Genomic DNA, 21,214 nt, shown 5'->3' on the forward strand with positions numbered 1-21,214 from the left:
ACATGCCAGAAGGGAGGAAGCCCCCAAAGACCTGGTGAGCAGCAATAATGATCATCAGATTCGGGAAAGCTCCCCAGAGCCCTCTGTGAAATTAAAATCATATGTTCTTGCGGGGAAAGTCGCATCCACATTCCCTTCACCTCACCACAAACACTGCTCTTATTTTTCTGTGAACTCTTAGGCTTGTCGTATTATTTTCAAATAAGGATGCATAATTTGGAGTTTCTTGTTTTTCACTGACTGTTGCAAACACTTTCTACGTGGCTACTGGTATTCCCAGGCAGATGAACGCTGTGGAGCTGACCCCTCATCCATCCGAGATGGGCTCATTTGTCCGGGGCTGTGCTCTGATAACTAAGGTTACTATAAACATCTCTGGGCGAGTCATTTTTCTCTTCTCCGATTACTTCCTAAGAAAAATTTCACAGGTGTGGGCTTATGCAGCCGAAGGGATGTGAGCATTTTTATGGCTCTCGTTAAGTCTCTCCAGGTCACCCCAGGAGCATTTTTACAGGTAATTGCTGCTCAGGCCTTGGTGCTGAAGGCAGGTCAAGGGTGAAATTATAATTATATTAATTTTCTTTCCCAGTCAGCTACTGAGCCTGGGGACAATAGAGGCGATGTGTTGCTGAGGAGTAAGTGCATGACCATTTTGGATTTGCTTCTCTCCTTTCTTTCCCACATTCCCATGATTATTTTTAAATTTCTACAAATCTGGGCTTAGTGTCTCCAGCTAAGCTACATGTCACATACAGTCTAGGCTGGGTGTAAAAATGTTCCGAACCCAGGGTGTTCTCCTTAGCAATATGCAATTTGTGAATTTTAGACAGACAAATGAGGGGTGATGGTTTACTCTTTCTAAAATGATTCCGAAGTCACTGACTGGTTCATGGATGTGGGGGCCCTGCCATGTGTGTCTGCAGATCACGGGTGATCAGCAGTGGGGTGTGGGGGTGTGGGGAGGACACCCAAAGACAGTTCGGGCGAAAGTGCTGGGAGAAAGTACCCATTGCCGATGCATCAGGAATGAAGACAAAGCATAGATAACCCTGGCAGAAGGTGACATAAAGAAGGGAGGACTGGTCTCTTTATGATGAAGACCCGTGAACGCTTGGAGCCGCAATATGCTCATTACAGTGCTGGGTAAATACTGTTTATGCCCCAAAGTAATCATATTTGTCAAGCAGTCCAGGAACTGAAGAAAGACTCGGGCTGTTTATACTTAACTGCCCCCTTGACTGCTGACAGTAAATATACCCAACAATTAAAGAGGACAAATTTAGACCATAACCCTATCAACAGCTTTATAATTAATCTTACTTTTCAGTAAGAGCATCTATTCCCTCCGCTGGGTCTGGAGGCTGTTGCAGCTTTTGGGGGGCTCCGGGTACCGGGCTCAGAGCCTTTATTATCCTTTCTGGGCTGACTCATCGCCCAGAAATACATTGAAATTTGCATTGAGTCACAGGGAAGAGGAAGACATGGGTCCCAAAATGAAAACGCTGTGTTGGAGGCAGGCACAGTTGAGGATTTAGAGGAACAATGGCTGAGCCTGCCATGGTGCCCTGATGTGGGACGCCTTTAAGACGTCACATTTAAAGAGATCAAATTTTCAACAGAGATCATGAAAACTGGAAGGGATCCTATGGGGCAGGCTAATGGAGTCCGAGAAGCAAGATGGGAAATGGAAATGTGCCAGAACGCTTACGGAAGCGCTGGGCGTGGGGAGGGCATCTGCAGGTGGGGGTCTCAGGGACAATGGGCAAGTGAGGCAGGATTTTTAAAATGCACCCAAAGGGGACTTCCCTGCAGGAGGGCAGCATTTCCTGAGCTCTCCTCTAGGGAATGAAGTCCACGGGCTTAGGGAGGAAGGATGATGGGGGCAGGAGCGCGGTGTGTTGCGGGGGGGCGGGGGGGCACGGGACTTCTGAAGTCCTAGTCTCCTGCTCGCCAATGAAGAATCAGCTCATCTCATCTCTTGTAAAGTGCCCTTGGAAACAGATCCTATTTTCCACACAACCAATTTCTTTGATTGGCATATGCAAATGTGACTCAGTGTAAACAGGGTTTGTTTCTGAACTCAAGAGTCAGAACATGCAAGTGGGATCAAGAAGGGGAACTCAGCTTTCTGTGCCTTCGTGAATAGCATGGCTCCCGGGGGCCAATAATTTAGTCAGATTTTATTGTTAAAATTCTAAAGAGGGGAAATTAACTCAAGGGGCAGGCAGCTCACTATTGTCTCACTGACATTGGTTCCTGATGACCTGCTTTTCCGTGCTTACAAGCTGGCATATTTGGCCTGAGACGAACATTTTACTGGGGTTAAAAACCTAAATTAATAATCACAAACCATTTTACTATCAATCAAGGCCTAACCACACTTCTCAGTTAGTGACCGAATGTAGGCTAGGACCCTGTATCTTTCAATCTCTAAGAGACTACTTTAGTATCTAAAAGATGTAAGACAATGAAAAACATAAAGGAGAGCTCCCCAGTAGCCTCCCCCTCCAGAGGGAAAGCCAAGGGTCTGTGATGACTTCCACGCTCACAAGACCTGGGGCTCCCCTTTCCTCTCTGATTTCTAACCCATTCTGCTCTGGCCAGACTGGTGGCTTCCCATCCCTTTCTTAAACATGGCTGTACACTTCCACCCCAGGGCCTTTGCACTTGCTGTTTCCACTGCCCAGAATGCTTTCACGCCACATAAGCACCTGGCAGTCTCTAACTTTTTGCTGATCTTCACTTCAGCTCTACATGAGACCCTCCCTGGCCATCCTCGCTCCAATTTCAACCCTCCTCCAGCACTGTATTTTCTTTCCTGCTTTATTACTTTTTCTCTTAGCTTATCACTAGTCTGTATTTTCCTTATTTAATTCATCTACTCTCTCTCTCTCTAGCTTATAGGCCTCATGAAGGTGAGGGTTTTTGTCTGTTTTGTTTACGGCGATCACCATGCAGAGAGTAAGCCTTAAACAAGTATATGTTGAATGAATAAATGGAGGAGTCGATGAATGTCATATGTCAGAAAGGGTGACTTTCCCCCCCAGGGACAAAGATTCAAAGATTTCCTTAGGGGGTAGCTCAGCTGCTCAACGTGGGTATTTCTTTCCATTTTCTCTTACTAAAGCTTTTGGCTATGGAGGATTCAACTCCTTGACACCAGTACTCAACTGCTGGGAATTTTTAAAAGCTGCCCACAACAGAGCTGTTTTTAGGTAAAATGGCAGAGATCTGGTAGACGTTCACCCAACCTGCTTCCCCTTCCTGAGCTCACAGGTACACTGTATTTCCTCCCACCCCTGGTCCTTCACGTCCTAGTGGGGCCATGTGGCCAGCGGGCTGTAGGAAGGGGTGATGTATGCCACCTCTAGGCCTGGCCCCTAAAACATTCTGTGCAACCTCGCTTCTGCTCTCTCTTCATCGGCCAGTTGAGTAAGGAGGGTTTGCTAAAGGAATCTGAGGCTCTAAAAGATTGTAGGGACAATGGACGAAAGAAGACTGCCCTTGAATGACCCTGTGGATCAGTAGCCCCCACCGCCCCCGCCCCCCACAGGGCTGTGCCAAGAATGGAAAATAAACTCGTGTGCTGTGTTAAACCCCTGAGGTTTTTTGGGCTTGCTTGTTAAAGCAGCAAGTGTGATTTGCCCCAACGCTACGGACATTAAGGCCATGTATTAAAAAAGTGCAAGCTTTGGCATCATTCCCCTGCTTATCTGATGTATGTTGCTTTCCTCAGGGAAACCTAATCTGTCTTTTTGTAACTGGAGGTTCAGCCTTGTTGGACTTTTGTGAAAACTGCAATGAACTGCCAAGGGTGAGATGAGGAGAGATGGGGAGAAGCTATTAAAGCATTTCTTCAAGTTTCACCGTCTTCTTCCTTTGCTAATAATACCGATTCTACACCCGGGCAGCAGCTGGGTAATCTGTGCAGACAAACTTGCAAGGAACCATAACCCAACCACAGTTCTGAGACACTGAAAACCTACAGAGGCCACTGTTGTCCTCAACGTGCAGGAACTTTCGTGTTTAATATGAAAGCTACGTTGGTGATGCTCCAGGTGTCACCTCTCAGTTTGGGGCTTTTATAACCAGAGATAATTGCTGTGCCTGTTGAATATAATCCACTTTCAAGGCGCCAGGGGGGATTTCTCCCTCTTTCACCGGGGTCAGGGAAGTTGGACCAGCATCAGCTGCTGGGTCCCACTATCCTGGCCCGAACAGAGCTGTGGTATTCACTTTATCCAGCAATAAATAAGTACAAAAACGTACATTACCTGCCCGGCTAGCATTTCATATAATAGGACGCCATAGGCCCACCAGTCCACGGATTTTCCATACGGCTGATACGCGATTATCTGTGTGAAAACACATACATCAATTACATTTAGTGGGAAATCAAACAGCCCACGTTAGAACAGACGAGTCAAGCATGTAGGCTTTTCTGCGCTGAGGGGAGAGGGCCCCGCAAATCCCACATATGGGGAAACACCTCCCCATGACTCGCTGCCCAAAACCTGCTTGGGGTCTGCTCCTCTGAATTCACCTGGAGATGCCACAGGGCAGATTTAATTATCCTCGATGGTGAAAAATATTTGGACATTGAGGTGGATTTCATTTTTGGAAAAAGCCAGAGGTCCTTCAGACCACGGGTCTGATAAACAAGATAATCAAACTATGTAACAGAATTTTGCTGAAAGCAACAAAGATGATGGTGGAGATAATGTATCTGCTGAAGTTTCAGAACAGTTTGAAAGAGACATAATTTTATCAAATGTCGTATTTGAGCCTTGTCTGAAACTTTTTTTTTTTTTTTATAGATTTTGTTTATTTATTTGACAGAGAGAGAGAGAGAGAGCAAGAGAGGGAACACAAGCAGGGGGAGTGGGAGAGGGAGAAGCAGGCTTCCCGCGGAGCAGGGAGCCCGATGCGGGGCTCGATCCCAGAACCCTGGTATTATGACCTGAGCCGAAGGCAGACGCTTAACCGACTGAGCCACCCAGGCGCCCCATGAATCTTGACTCAAACCAAACTAACTCTAAAACAGAAATCAGGAACAACTAAAATGTGGTCTTGGTAAGAGATTACCCTTAATTTTGTGAGGTGGGAAAATGGTATGGTGATTCGTTTAAAAGTGTATGATGAGTGTATTAATGAGTGAAATCCATGAGAGATGAAGAATTTACAGGTGAAGTGACGTGACATCTTAGATTTGTTTTAAATACTTGAGCAAACTAGGAAGGGGTTGGAACAGTTGGTAAAATGCAGGGAGCTGGTGAAGCTGGGTGACGGCCCACGGAGACCCCGACTGCTCCCTCTATCTTCGTGGCTCCCAGAAGTACTAGAATAATTCTACGACCTGCCCTCGTGGAAGAGGGTAATACTGATTGGAATTTCTAAGCGCGGCACAGGTTATTAAAACACTGGTGTTGTCTAAAGCACAGGATCCCCCAACCCACAGATCATGCCCCAGGATCCGAGGCGAAGACATCCAAACAGGTGCTCAGCATGACCATTCTGCCATTTTGCATATACACATGTGACTTTGAAATGTTCTAGGGTATTTTTTAATGGCCCATGATGTCTAATGGAATGTCCTGGGACACAAACAAACCTGCGTGTCTCTTCCTCTCCATTTCTTTAATGTATTACTAATATTTCTCCTTGTAGCATGAGAAATACAAGCTCCCTGCGGCTTGCCTCAGTGTGGGCGGCAACAAGAGGGCACACATTTGGATCTGGCAGCTTTATAGCTCATTTTCTTGACAAGGAAATGATAACCAAAGGAAGCTACAAGGAGGCCTTCCTTTCTTTTTAAAACTACATTTGTTCTTTTTTGAAAACTTGGAAAATGCACACATACACAGAACAAAAAACCCTATCAAAATGAGCCTCTATGTGTTACTTGATGATGTAAAATGAGGCTTGGCATTCTGGTTCCAAGACAGGAAATGACTGGATCAAAGCTTGTTTTAACCAAGTAGAATAACAACAGAAATTCTCTTTGCGAGAGTAAGAAAATACACTTGCTATGCACCGACTATATATCCGATGTGCTGAGCACATTCTGCAGAATCCACTGCGGCAGAACTAATTATTCTTCCCATTTTATAGGTGGGAAAGCTGATGTAGCAAGAAGTTTCAGAGACCTGTCCAGAGCCAATCAGCTCATAGGTGGTGCTCTGGATATTGACATTTCTGTTTTAAAAACACAGTTTACGGCTGTCAAACACATGCAATCACTCATACTGAAATTAATAAAATATTAATTGAAGGGCTTTGAGGATTAAAGAGGTTTAAAACCACCATTTCAGTTGTTGTAGCTGTATTTCAAAAGCACTTGAATAAAATTTTTTCTTGTAACTATATTAAAACCAGTCCCGGCAATCTATTTTCATTAATCAGCGTTTTAGTTACTCCGTTTTTAACACGGGCAGAGCTGGGGCACCGTGTTGCGTGGGAATTATCAGGCTGGGGAACTGAGGGGGCTGAACAAGGGAGGTCACGCTGTAGTGTGTATCCTATATTCTGCAAGTATCTGAGCAATCTTACCCATCAGACTCCTCTACTTGGGCGGTATGAAACACCACCTGAGTCTGGAAAGCCATCAGAGGTCAAGGGTAGGGAAACCCTGTCTCTGGTCAGAACGATTCACAAATCCTAAAAGCCGTGGCCACCTGAAGATTTTTTTTTTTTTCTTGACTCTTTTATCAACTTTGGTCCAACTTGACTTTTATTTTCTATTTGCACAGCATCAAACTCTCATGACTCCTGCTGATAACACGCTCTCCTTCCTCCAAGGCTTACCAAAGCAGGATGCCAAGTACCAAAGGCTCCTTTTTCTTGTTACTAGCATCTGGCAATCCCCCGAGCCCACCAGCTCAGCTACTGGGCCGAGATGACAAAGTCATGCTGAACACTGCTGTGCTTTCAATGGTAATAACAGGATGGGATTTGAAATTCAGCTGGGGCATTTCTTCTTGGAGAAGCTCACAATGTGTCACCCCTGGCTTATGCACTCCATGAAATGGGAAGGTCCGAAAATCTAAGTTACAAGGTCTAGGGGTGCAACCTTACCATTGCAAATTCATTTTTAGAATGAAGCATTGCTCTCCCCTCAATGATGGGCTGCTGTTAATAAATACCTCCAATGAGGGGAAGAATGAAGGGGAGTAAGTCGGAGGGGGAGAGGAACCATGAGAGACGATGGACTCTGAAAAAACAAACTGAGGGTTCTAGAGGGGAGGGGCGTAGGGGGATGGGTTAGCCTGGTGATGGGTATTAAGGAGGGCACATTCTGCGTGGAGCACTGGGTGTTATGCACAAACAATGAATCATGGAACACTATATCAAGAACTAATGATGTAATGTATGGTGATTAACATAACAATAAAAAATTAAAAAAAAATTAAATACCTCCAATGATCCAAAAATCTCACTGCAAAAGGGGAACTGTTAGAGAGCCCCATTTGAAGATAAACATTTAGATACGCATGATTTAGGATGTTGGTTACGCTGTCCCTTGTGAGCTGTCTAGACCTGCCCTGGGTAGTACAGTAGCCACCAGCCACATGTGGCTACTGAGCATTTGAAAAGTGGCTAGTACAAACTGAGATGTGCTTTAGGTGGGAAATACACATCAGATTCTGAAGACTTAGTACCCCAACCACAAAATATCTCATTCATATTTTGGACATATTGGGTTAAATAAAATATATTAAACTTAATTTTACCTGTTTTTTTTTTTTTAACTTAAAAATGTGATTGCTCAGTAGAGCACATGACTCTTGATCTTGAGGTCGTGAGTTCGAGCCCCACATTGGGTGTAGAGATTCCCTAAATCAATCAATCAATCTTTGGGGAAAAAACCCCACACATACACAAAAAAACTGCTAAATGCAGTCTGGCCTGCATTTTCTTTCTACTGGACGGGGCTGGTCTACACCCTTTTCACGGGCTCCTACAACTCACTCTGGTTCCTGTTGGCCCAGGGAGCCAGCTTTGGGCCGAGGACCAGGCTCAGAGGCCACAGAATGGATGGTGAGGCTCTCTTGTTTCTGTCCCCACTGGGGACAGAAGCAGGTGTCTCTGGGACTCGTGGGCCAACGGAGGCTTGCAGCCAAGCCCGGGGGGTTGCAACGGCAATTCAGTCTCCCACAGCAGAGAACCTCACAAAAGAGAGGCAAACTTGGCAAGAAGGGCTCCAGTTGGCGGATCTCCCTGCAGCACATGGGAGGTTGAACTTTAGCTTCAAAGACAGACCCCCCAACAGGGCCACTGTCATTCAGCTTTCCTGCTATTTGTCATTATGATCACTATGATTATACTCACATGAGCCAATTGCTTGGGGGAGATGTCAGGATGTTTCAAATGGCTGCCTGTCTTGTAAAAGTAAGATATGAATGAGCTTTCTCCCAGCCTGGGCACAGGACCAGGAATGAAAGGGACCGGGGGCAGCTTCTCATCTCCTAGCAGGTCAGCGGCCACAGTGACTGGAAGGACACTGCTCTGAAGCCACCCACTTTTTTTTTTTTTTTAAAGGTTTTATTTATTTATCTGACAGAGACACAGCGAGAGAGGGAACACAAGCAGGGGGAGTGGGAGAGGGAGAAGCAGGCTTCCCGCGGAGCACGGAGCCTGATGCGGGGCTCGATCCCAGGACCCCGGGACCATGACCTGAGCCGAAGGCAGACGCTTAACGACTGAGCCACCCAGGCGCCCCTAAAGCCATCCACTTTTCCACCCTCTGCCAGGGCTACATACTCAAAGGCCTGCCAAAGAGGATGGGGCTTCAGAAGCTTTTTGGGGGGCAGCACGGTAAGGTTTTAGACGCTACTGGCAATAGCAACAATGACTATAAGCAACGTCACCATAGCCAACACTCTCATTATGTGCCAGGCTCCTTAGCTCTGCTAGCTCGCTTAGCCCTTGGGAGACTTTTATGAGGTAGGAGCGCCCCATTTCAAAGATGAGAAAATGAGACACAGAGAGGTTAAGTAGCTTGCCTGAGGTCACACAGCGAGTAAGTAGCAATGCTGGGATTTGAACTCTGGTCATCCGGACTTGGAATCCACACTTTTGACCATTTTTCTAAACCGAAGGTTCATCGGCCCATGACCCAGTGTGGTTCCCTAGACAGCTATGGTGGGAACTGGCCCCAAAAGGGGCTCAAATGCTTAACAGGATTAAAGCTGCCAAGATGGCCACTTCACTTGGGAACTCTGGCTCTCGAGGCTTTGTCTTAAAGGACCCATGGGAACACAACATGTGTGGGAGGAGACTCACCCTCCCATTCCTGGCTGTACTTTAACTGGACTCCACTCTTCATTTTCACGTGACGTTTACAAGCCAAATCCCCACAACCCACCCTAATACATGGCCCAACCACAGAAGGCTCTTCCCAGGCTGCCATTACAACTGAACACTGGCCTTTATGCATAAAACATGCTCGAGTCCTTTTACTGTCTCAGGGAAACAACATTTTCTCTTCCTTTGACCAAAGATAAAACTATTTTACTTTAATGAAAAATTATGGTTGTTTTGAAAAACATCCTAAGTTCCCAACGATAGAACATGGGCCACAAGAGGCCTTCTTTATATGCATGGTCAAGAACACCGACATGTCAAAATAGTACCATCTGGGAAAAAAGAAGCTGAGCTGCAGTGTCGTATGGTTGTTCTGTCATGACGGCTGGGGCCGTGAGTTCATGAACCGTCTCCTCCACTCTCTCCTCTGGGGCCGACAGACCTCGGCTGCCATGCAGTGGCCTTTGCCTCGTCAGGCTGAGACTTCTTATCTGCCCTCCCTCGACCCCAGACTCTTCCGCAGCAGGGCTGGGCCACCCCCCTTTGGATCCAGCACCGGGACCCCGCCCAGCAGCTGGTGCGGGAGAAACATGTGGGAGTGGATCTCATCCAAGCCCCGACCGTGGGCACCACCCACCTCTTAAGTGCAACATCAAATTGCTGGATTGCCAAGGCTGGAGGGACCCTTACAGGTGCTTTACAAAAGTGTCCTTAGGATTTTGGAAAGGCACCTAAGGTTCAGAGAGCTAAGTGGCTTGCTCAAAGGTCACTGGGCTGGTTCCAGATAAGGTCTCCTGACCGTGTCCCCTTCCTGCAGCACCAGGCTTGGACCAGAGTTCGAGAAACAGGAAAGCTCCATGGTGGGTAAGGGTGAGGCACCCCCACCTCTCAGCCCAAGAGGCTCCCCAGTCAAACACCTTTTGGTGGTGCATCCAAGCCCAGAACATCAGTAGCCACTGCACAGGAAGCACACTGTGATGTGAACACTCTGAACCTGACTTCTGGAGACCAGTTCTGCCATGGGAGAGCTGTGACCTTGAGCAAGTTGCTTAGCCTCTCTGAGTCTCCATTTCCTCAGCTGGGATACTGGAATTCCAGCACCCACCTGGTAGGAACATGACAGCGGATAAAACGGCATTTTGTATAATAAAATGTGTTTATTGCAGGTGAGTTGAATATATGATACGACGCCATACTGCCTAACATCAGAAGAACCGGCCCCCAGGCATGGATGGCAAGCAGGTGAAAATGAATCAAGGCAGTGAGGTTAAATGTGGCTCACAGGAGGACAAAGGGAACATTCTGCTAGGAAAGATTACATGCACAATATGTATTAAACACCCTGAAATGATTGTTGGCACCTGGCAACTCTCACCAATGCTGAACTTTCCATTCATTCTTTCAGCAAATATTAGCTTCCTATGTGTTGGACACTGCTCTAGGCGGGGTGTATGTAAATTAATAGATTTTAGAATCCCCCCTCATGCAATTACATTAATTTTTACCAGAGCAGCAAAACCTCAGGTTTTTCTTTTTTTATCCATATCCCCTCCCACTTCCGCCTTCCCTCGCCCCCCCCCCCCCACTGTTTATGGCTAATTGTACATTTCCTTGGGCTGGGCACTCTGCTAGGGACAGGGATTGTGACTCTAATTAAGGAGACAGGAAAACAGATAAATAACACTAAAATGTAATGCCTTACATCAGGGATCTTTGCACATCACATGAGAAATAGCTGCAATATTTGAAATCTTTGGACAAAAGGCACGATATAAGTATAGTGAAAACCATCATAAGGTGAAAATGTAAAGTCTGGAGTCTGAAATATATATTTTCTATGTAGACAGAAACTGGCTCTATCTAGGATTGGAGAGAACAGGAAATGATTTCTCTAATGGCAACAAAAGTGCTTTATAATCTATTCATAGTACCCACCTCTTCTACTCCCTGGTTGTTCACTTTACTCTAGGAGAACAGAAAGCCAACAGCAGGCCAACCTAAGTCCTGCTCCCCCAAAATGTGAGGAGAGGAACAACAAGTACAAAATGGTTTGTAATGATTAACACTGGCTTTAAAGACAAGAGGAAAAAAAGGAAGAAAGGAAGGAAAGAGGGAGGGAGGGAGGAGCAAAGCTCAGAGCTTGGTGATTACAGACCCCATTCCCAGGGCCATCCCAGGCTTTCATATAGCAGAGAAAGGCCAGAGGCTATAAGTGTGTGTGTGTGTGTGTGTGTGTGTGTGTGTGTGTGTGTGTGTGTGTGTGTGTGTGATTTTTTTTTTCTCCTTTTTTTGAGAGACAGAGAGAATGAGCATGAGTGAGCGAGTGCAGGGGTGGGGAGGGGCAGAGGGAGAGGGAGACAGAATCTCAAGCAGGCTCCCCTCCCAGCGTGGAGCTGTACACGGGGCTCAATCTCACAACCCTGGGATCATGACCTGAGCTGAAATCAAGTCAGATGCTTAACTAACTGAGCCACCCAGACGCTCCTCTATGTTTTTTAATACATTTTTTAAAAAAGTTTTAGGTTCACAGCAAAACTGGGTGGAACATACAGAGTTCCCACATGCCCTGTCCCCAGGAGTACAATCTCCCCTGCTAGGGACATCCCTCACCAGAGGGGTACATTTGTTACAACTGATAAACTACATTGTTGCATCATTATCATCCAGAGTTTATGTTTGGGTTCACTCTTGGGGTTGTACATTCTATGGGTTTTTGAAAATGTATCACGACATGTATCGACCACTGTGGTATCGTACAGAATTTCACTGCCCCCAACGTCCTCCGTTCTGCCTAGTTATCCCTCCGTCTTCACTAATGCATGGCAACTACTAATCTTTTTTTATTGTCTCCAAACGTTTTGCCATTCCCATGATGTGCTAGGGGCAGAATCATGCAGCATGCAGCCTTTTCCAATTGGCTTCTTTCACTTAGCGATATGTGCTTAAGGTTCCTCTGGGTCTTTTCATGGCTTGACAGTTCATTTCTTTTTAGTGCTGAATAATATTCCATTATGTAGCTGCAGCACGGTTTATGGAGCCATTCACCTGCTGAAGGACACCTTGGTTGCTTCCACGTTTGGGTAAGTTATGAATAAAGCTGCTATACACATCCGTGTGCAGGTTTTTTGCTGTGGACATAAGTTTTCCAATTCATGTGGGCAAATGCTTAGGAGCACGACTGCCGGATCGTATGGTAAAGACTATGTTTAGCTTTGTAAGAAACCGCCAAACTGTCTTCCAAAGGGGCGGGGTGACTTCAGAGGGAGCTGCGAGTAAAATTCTGAATGAAGTGCCGGCCTTTTCAGGCTGCAGAAACCGCCCCTGCACCTGGCGTTCCTCTGACTCTGGGACGTACGCTGCGGAGTCGTGGGACGTGGTGTTCCGTGACCCTCGGAGCAGGCGTCAGCACCGAGGCACATGTGGGAAAGTGTTCCCATTTCACGTCTTTGTGATTCTTCCAAGGAAGCGCTAGTCTCCTGCCGGGGCTAATCTCTCTCTAGCTCCTGGGTAACATGTGGTGGTCACGGAAGAAATCAGCGTGGTGACAATGAAACGGGGCCGGGAGAACGTCCTCCTAACTGACTTGGTTACCCAACCTCTTCAGCACGACTTCTATAATCCGCCCCCCGCCCGTTACGCCCAAGAAATCAAACACCTCTTTAGACACTCACCTCCCAACCTGATGTTTTCAAGAGCCTCCCCCACAGCGAGATACACTGTGATACCAACAGGAACAGAGGTGGCATTTGCATCCAAGCTACCGCTGAGCACAGTCCTTGGGGTGCATTGTGCTGGGCACCACTTCTGCTGACCACTGGGGAAGTCGAGGCACAAGCAAGCGCCAGTGCAATAAAGGACGGCGGGAACACAGCAGAGCCAGGACTCAACCTGGTCCTTGCGTTCCTGTCCTCCTGGTGCCCACTCTGCAAGCAGGGGCTGGGAATGGGACCAGGACATCTGAGAGACTGCCTCTGACCTTGAGACTTCTATTCACTCCTCCTTCCTGTTCTGCTTGATAAGGGGGACGATGGTGTTGGCCGTGACTAGATCAAATACGTCTTGGTTTACAACATAATTTACCTAGCCTAAATGCAGGAGTCCACACTGGTCTGGGACGGTCCACCTCTAACACTTGGCGGGGAGGGTGACAGGGGACATTGGAACAGAAGTGACTGAGGCCCACATACCAGATGTCTGAACACACATTACCGATCAAGCTAACCAACTGTTAAATGTCCTCTCCTACCACCGTGACCAATATACCCTCCGGTATGAGTCAGCTCACGTTGCCAGAACAGAATACCACAGACTGAGCGGCTTCAACCATAGTCATTCATGTTCTCAGAGGCCTGGAGGCTGGAAGTCCAGGGTCGAGGTACCCATTGGCAGGGCTGGTTTCTGACAGGCCTCTCTTCTCGGCTACAGCCAGGCTCCTTCCCCATGTGTCTCCCCCAGGCTTTTCTCTGTGAGGGGAACACGCCTGCTGTCTCCTGGTCTTCTTGTAGGGGCACCAGTCCCTTCAGATCAGGGCCCCATCTAATGACCTCATTTAACCTTCTATACTCCCTTAAAGGCCCTATTATCTTAACATATGGTCACATGGGGGGTTAGGGAGTGACGTGAATTTTGAGGGGACATCCGTCCGTCCATAATACTTCTCAACAACCTGGAGGGGCAGGTCGACTTTAGAATTCACGGACCCCTTAGATTCCACTCCAGTGTTGGGAGACCTGGCCCGCTCCCCGTTTCTTCTCAATCCTTTATCACATCTATGAAGACCCCGTGCGCCCCGGCCTGTGCGTCCAAACTCTGTCCCGCTGCGCCCTGCAAATGGCCACCACTGGCCTCTCCTTCGGACACTGGGGTCAGGGTGGTGTCCCTAGCAAGAATGGATCGTAGGAAGAGGCCCGTGTAGGTCATGGAAGGCAATTCTCAGGCCCCAGGGGGCATGTCGCTCTAGCCCTAGAAGACGGGTTAAGGCTGGCAGAGGGCCACGGGAGAACCCTCTGAAGTTGGGGGGCGGCAAACTACAGCCCGCCCGCCCAATCCAGCCTGCCTCCCATTTGTGTACAACCTGCTGTGAGCAGATGTAAAATGAAAAAAATGTGAAAAAGACTATCAGCCTTTTGGCAAGAACAGTTGCTCAATTTTGCCTCTTGGTAAAATCTAAAATTTAGATTAGTGCAAGGCCTAAAATATTTACTCTCTAGCCCTTAGCAGAAGGAGTCTGCTGATCCCAGCTCCGAAACACAGGGCAGGGGCTCCTCTTGCCTGAGTCCTCAGCACTTTGAAATTTGCCCTTTCTGGGGTGCTGTGTTGAGGAGCCTTCCATTGGCCAACACAGAGCTCAAACCAGCTGCCCCCAAAATTGGCCACAGTGACCCCCTCCTATCCTGTATGGCCTCCTACAGGCTGACAGTGCCACCTGCCCCCCCGCCCCCAACATAATTTCTATCACCTCCCTTAGAATCTGGGCTGGCTCTGGGACTTGCTTTGACTCGCGTAATGTGGTGCAAGTGACACAGTCAAGCTCTAGGTGCAGCTCAGGGGGACTTTTGGCTTCCGTTGTTGCCCTCGAGGGAGCCAGTCACCATGCTGAGAAGCTCTGGATAAACTACTGAATGGTGACAGACCCCATGGAAAGACAGACCACATGGAGGAGAACCCATGGGGCCTTGGCCAATAGCCAACAGCCCGAGGCCATCTTGGATCCCCTAGTGCAGCAGAGCATGGTAGCCAACACCCCCGGTGGCACGAAGGGGTCAGCCCCGCCAAGTTCTGCCTGAAGTTCTGCCCCACAGAATCAGAGTTTTCACATGTCTTAAGCCATTAAGTTTGGGGGACAGTACACAGCAACAGTTAATTGAAACAACTGTCAAGTAACAGACAAAAGTGGACGGAGGGCTTCCTCTGAAGCAGCCAGGGCAAAACTCACCTCATCTTCAAAGCCATGCTTTGAGGATGGTACCGTGATTATCCCCATTTTACAGATGTCACCCCATGTTCTTAAAAGAGCAGAACTACAGCCAGAGTTCGCTTAATACCATGATGAAGAAAAAGCCACCTGAAATTAAACGGAAGTTTCCCTTTAGGGGTGGGACAGTCTGCATGGGGCCAACATAGGGTAAGACAGGGTCAGTGCAGAGTCAAGTGTACTGTCATCAGGCCGCTTGCCCCCCCCCCCCCCGAGTGGTTCTCGAACTCAGCCACCGCACCCTTGTCAGGGTCTCTCTCAGGGTGGCGGGCGGGGGTGGCTGGAGCCGGGGAAACGGACAAGATCCACAGCACGGCGCCTACTTGGGACCCTCCTCACCTCAGGCCTCCAAATGTTCATTGTGTATCTGAATAAAATAACTACTTGTGCAGTAAAGGAATGACCTAGAAGTTAGGAATAAATCTTGGGCCTGTGGGAGCTTTATTAGCTGGAATAAAAGATCTTCCAGAACTGGGAGGTCTCACAGCTTGGTGGTCTTTCCAGATGTGTTTGGTAACAGGGCAGTAAGTGAAAGCCTGAGGGGGGAACCCGGCTGCTGGTGACATTAGGGCCACAGACCTGCACTTTGGGGCCCAGGGTCCCTGCCCTGCCGCTTGCTATCCATGAGCCTCGGACAGGTCACCTGTCCTCTCCATGTCTCCTTTTCCTTGTCTGTAAAACTGACCTCCGAGGGCTATCGTAGGGTTTCAACAAGACAACAAATACAAGCACACAGCATGTGCTAGGGAATGAGTAAGTGTTGGCCATTGCTCTCAAGATACATCCCCCAATGCCCCCCCCATTCCAGGGCAAACTAAAAGGTGAAATAAGATTGCATTAATCTCTGACCCATTCTTACGGGATTTAAACAAATCCCCAAACGAAAGGCCAAGGAATGCAGCCACAGTGTGCCGGGAGTAAGCACTCAGAGCATGAGCGGGGACTCTGCATGCAAGAGGTGGAGCCATGAGGGTAGTGAGAGCAAGGCACGCTCGGGTACACCTGAGCCGACACCTGCAGTCCCCTGCCTTCCCTCGGGAGAGAAGCCACTGATGCGAGAAGCGGACCGGCCCCGGGTTCAAAGCCCAGCTCTGCCCTGAACTGGGGCGGTGGGAAAAACGACTAAACCTCTTTGCACCCTGGGTTCATCATCTGGAAAACAGAGCCACTGACACCAACTTCATAGAACTGCTCTGACGATTCAACAAAACCACGTCCGTGAGGCACTCTGCCCTGGGTCCCGCTCACCCACAAGGAGCCGGTTATCTCTGGAGGAAGAACCGGAAGGAAGTCAGGAAGAAGGACCGGGGCACAGGGGCCTCCTGGGCCACAGTGTCACAGAGCGGGGGGCAAATGCTCCAGAGAACAGGGCGACGCAGATAAAACTCCGAGGACAGCTGAACTGAGAGCTGCAAGGCAGATCCGAACACAGATGAGTAACATAACCAAGGGGATTCCTAGAAAAGATCTGAGCAGAGTTACACAATTTAAGGAAGACCCCAAGGGAAAGCCTGGCCTTGGCTCTCTAAATATTTCTTGGAGGGAGGACAAGCTGCTTCATTTTCTCTTGCAAAGCCAGAGGCATCAGACTGTGACCTTACACAGAGGGGAACTGGCCTCTGAAAGAAAGCAAGCCACCTTCGGCTTATCAGTCTCCTACTTTAGTCAAGTACTTTCTTTGCTCTGCCCGCGCTGGCTTGGCGTGGGGCTGGGGGTTCAGGAGCGCTGATCCTGGAGAAGCCCGGGCTGGAGCCGACCTGCTGCTTCCCCTCTCATTTCCCCCACTCTTCTCAGCTGGGCAAGTGCTAATTTACTGCCTGGCTGCGTGCACCTCGTGTGTTCTCTTCTCATTTAACTTTTAGATCCCCTTTTGTTCTTCATCCTTCTCTACACCCCTTTCCCCAAAGGCCAGGAGACGTCTCCGGGGGTGTCAATATTCCGGCACTTTGGGCTGTCTGGGGGACCCAGGCTGATGTCCCACACCTTCAGACACTCCGGTGCCCCAGAGCACCAGCTCTCGTGGGTCTGTGGCATGAGGCATGTGGTTGTCCCCTACAGGCGGCAGCCTTGGGAATGCCACCTGTAGGGGACAAGGGACATCATCTGTCCAGGGAGTCATCTGTCCAATCCCTGCCCAAGTTCCTGACCTTTCAATTCCTCAGCTTTCAGCTCTGTTCTGTTGCCAGCCCCCTCCTCCTCACAGTACCTGATCATCCCAGACCCCTCCGCCCGCCAGGCACCGCTCCAGACCCTGGGCGAGAGGCTCTGCGGTGAACCAAGGATTCTGCTGTGGGGGGCCGAGTGGGCTAGAGAGACACGCAAATGAGTGCCTAGTGACGTGCTCTGTCAGAGGGTGATGAGCACCGTGGAAGGAGAGCGCAGGGCGGGGGCCAGAGGTCTGCGGGTTTGAACAGAGTCGCCAGGGAAGATGGCCTCCTTGAACTGACATCTGAGCCGAGGTGCAGGAGGGATCCCCGCTGCCAGGGAAGGGGATGAGAAGAGCAAAATCCCTGAGGATGGGAGAGTCCCGCAAATCTGGGGAGTGGTAAGGAAGCCAGTGCAGGGCGGGGGGGCTTGTTCTGGAGAGACAGAGGTGAGGGGTGGAGGGCGAGGTGAGAGACGAGGCTAGGAAGGGGAAGGGGGGGCAGACAGCACAGGGTCTCGGGCTTTTCCAAGATGCCTAATTCAGAAACGAACCCCCTCCTCAGCACTCGTGGCAATGTCCTGCCATTGTGTCCCTCTCCGCCTCCACCCTGCCTCTGCTCCCCACACCTCCACCCTGCCTCTGCTCCCCACACCGGACCTAGTCTCAATGCTCTTGAGGACCAGCCCCTCAGTTCCCCTCTTCTGACAGACACTCAGCCCGCCCCCGGCCTCGCTCACCGGTCCCCACTACCTGCTCGGTCACCTCCAGGAGCCTCATGCGGGTCACTGTGCGTGGATGTGAGTGCAGCACACCGCCCGTGCCCAGGCCCCCGTCCCACCCTTCCTGGCCTTGCCCTTGGAAAACACAAGCCAGCCAGTGAGGATGCTTTCAGCTTTCTTCCTTCCTCCTGCTTCCCTATCCCGTTCCCTCCTGGCCTGCGGTGCTCCCTCCCTCTCTCTCTGTATCTTCTTCTTCCCTCTCCCCGGGCATTTTCCCTTGGGCCTAGAAGCATGCTCAGGTTTCCCAGCTGTACTGATGCTCCCTTCGTCTTGCTTCCCTAGGAGTGACCAGCCACCTTCCTCCGTCCATTTACCGTCCGTTCCCCAAGACATGGTTCCAGCCTGGTTGCTGATGCCCACACTCAACTCCGGGCCATCCAGCTCCTGCCGCATCGTTACCACGTGCTCTTTGGGATGGCTGGTTCCCTGTGGCCGGATCCCCTCCCCGCCACCCCCCCACCCCCAGCTCCTTGACCTCACAGTCCCTGGCCATCTCTGAGTTCACAAGCACTCACCTTCCTTGGTCTCCAAGACGCTATGGCTCCCTAGTTTTTCCACCTCTCTGGACACCCCTTGGTCTCCCCTTTTTCCTCCCATTCCTAAAATGTGGCTCCCCCCAGACGTGACCCGTGACCCCCTCCAGAAAAGGTCACAGCTGGTGGCCCACTAGCTGAATCTTACCGATGTACATTTCTCTTAATGTATATTAGACCCAACTGTGAACAAGCAGGCGAGTGTTACACACAAATGCCGACTTCTGGCAGCGATAATAGGCAAGACTGGGCTGCCCTTCCCTTAGGGATGGAAGGAGAAGCCGTGGCCCCCTAGGAAGGGCCTCCAGCTCGCTGAACCCATCCAGCCCCCAACCCTCACAGGAGGCCGCACATCTGCGTATGGCCAGTAGGCTGTGGGGCCGGCATGCGTGCCCACAGACTGTTTCATTAGCCATGTTGGGGCGCCATCTGTTCTTGCCAAGGGGAATACTGTCTCATCCACGTCTCTCAATCTACAGCTCTCCTGGGCGGCAGTGGCCCATTTCGAACAGCCTCCAGCCCTCCTCACAGGTCCCCGCTGCGCTCCGTTCTCCTGCCAGGCATGGCAGGCCCTTAGCAGGCGCTCTGAGTATCTGGCTGATTGCTGCCATGTGTGGGAGAGGGGCTTCGGTGCTGGTGGTCGGCCCATGGCTTCTAAAGGGGTGTGCCCAGTAGTACCAGCGGGAATCCAACCCCGAGTCATTGACTGCGGTTGAGATGTCTGTGACTCAGGTCCCTGATTCCAGTTGAGCTGGATGAGCGCCCATCTCCTCCTACAAGATGTCACCCGTGTTGTACAATATCTCAGTGCTCATTGTGAACGGCTCGTTCACTTGTGGAGTTTTCTCTTCTCTCTGGAGATGGGGGCAGTAGGTGACAAGAATGTACATCTGGGCACTAGGGTCAGCATGTGTCAGGTCCAAATCCCACCTCTGCTTGTTACCAGCCGTGTGACCTTGGGCGAGTCACTTAAGCTGTACTCACAGATGCAATGTGACAAACCAGAAGATGTGGTCCGCAGGCTTGGTACAGCGGAGACAGTCCCTACAATCATGGGTGTGGTCTAACGTGCCCCCTGCCGCAGCAAGGACTCTGCATGGCACAGTTCCCAAAGGCTTTGCTCCCACCGCGCCAGGAAGTACTCAGAGGTGCACCTGCCAGGAGCAAACCCGTCCCCGCTGCATCTCTCCTCCTGGGAACCAGTGGGCCACGCTAGTGTTCAGAGCCTGATGCTTAGCTGCCGGGAGGGACTTGACCTGCAACTGGACCTCACACGCCCCAGATCACTTTCAGAGGGGGAATTAAACCCCGATGAAGCTTCTGTTGGTTCTTCTCAGGGACTCGCACCGACCCCGAAGAATTCTTTCTGTGTGAAAGCACTGAGTACCTGTGAGGTCGAGTCCAGGAATTAGTTTCTGATGAGCACCCCCCGCTTTGTGCGTGTCCAACTCAACTCCAAAATCCCATCTGTTAGTGACACTTTCTGCCTTAGCTCATCTTCCCTGGTTAAGGAGATGCCACAATATTAATCCATTTCAAGGGTTTTAGACAAACAGCCATAAATATTTAAACCTCTGCTTTGCCTATTAGGGAAAATGCCAGCTAAGATAATTATTTTTGCCTCTGCCTGACAGAAAGATTTATACAGAGGACAGGATTATGTTAACCTCTGAGCAAATTAGAAACTTGGAAACTAGATGGTCTTCCGCTTCACCGCAATTATCCCTATGGCCAAAGACGCCACATTCCCGGATCCGTACGGGGAAAATGCTAGCAGGAGGAAAACAGCCTGAATTAACTGTTGCTGGTAAAACACCCGGAATTACCGATCGAGTTCCCAAGGTGGTGCAGCTTATCTTACAATGAAAGTCAACCCGAATCGAAACACGGATTTGGGTTTCCATTCGCCTGAGTGTCATGTTGTCCACACTGTAAAGTGTGTCCAGGCCCAGGTCCCGGTGGAGACCCTGTCCCAGTGGCACCCTGTTTGGTACAGGGAGTCTGTGAATGTGTGAGTCACTTAGGAGCAGGCCGTGGTTTAGTATAGCGGGCAGTACACGTATCTACGGGGGCCTGAGCCTGGCAGTGAAGCCTGGCTCTGGGTTTCTCAGTAACGTGGCCTTAGACCATTACTTACTGCCTTGGGCACCTCTTCTGAAGCATGCTGTGAGGACTATGAGGGGGGCTGCAGCAGAAGACTGCAAGAGGCTCACCATGCAGTGTGGCAAATGGGTCAAGTGAACAATAACCACGGCAGGACCACCTCGCCCGGTGCCAGACAATACTCCAAGTCACAAGACAGCAACCTTATGAGGTAGACATTATCATCCCCACTTTACAGGGGAGGAAACTGAGGCACGGGATGTTTAAGTAACCTGCCCAGGTGGTAGACGTGCACTCCAATATGACTAGAAGATTCTAGAAAGTGCTCAGATGAGAAAGCCAATCTCGAAAGGTATACCGTATGACTCCATCATAA

General features: G+C 49.7%; 1 protein-coding gene across 4 annotated transcripts in view; it reads right to left on the minus strand.

The window, feature by feature from the left end:
* The window catches only part of PRKCA (protein kinase C alpha), a 392,291-nt gene that overhangs the window by 24,368 nt on the left and 346,709 nt on the right, over positions 1-21,214 (minus strand). For all 4 annotated transcript variants that reach the window (XM_027625641.2, XM_027625640.2, XM_035724576.1 and 1 more), the window contains one exon: positions 4,275-4,355. In XM_027625641.2, coding sequence (XP_027481442.1) covers positions 4,275-4,355 — 81 coding nt within the window. The remainder of the gene's footprint in view (positions 1-4,274; positions 4,356-21,214) is intronic.

This window comes from Zalophus californianus, chromosome 16 (assembly GCF_009762305.2).
Source record: "Zalophus californianus isolate mZalCal1 chromosome 16, mZalCal1.pri.v2, whole genome shotgun sequence".
In the NCBI taxonomy this organism is placed as follows: Eukaryota; Metazoa; Chordata; class Mammalia; order Carnivora; family Otariidae; genus Zalophus; species Zalophus californianus.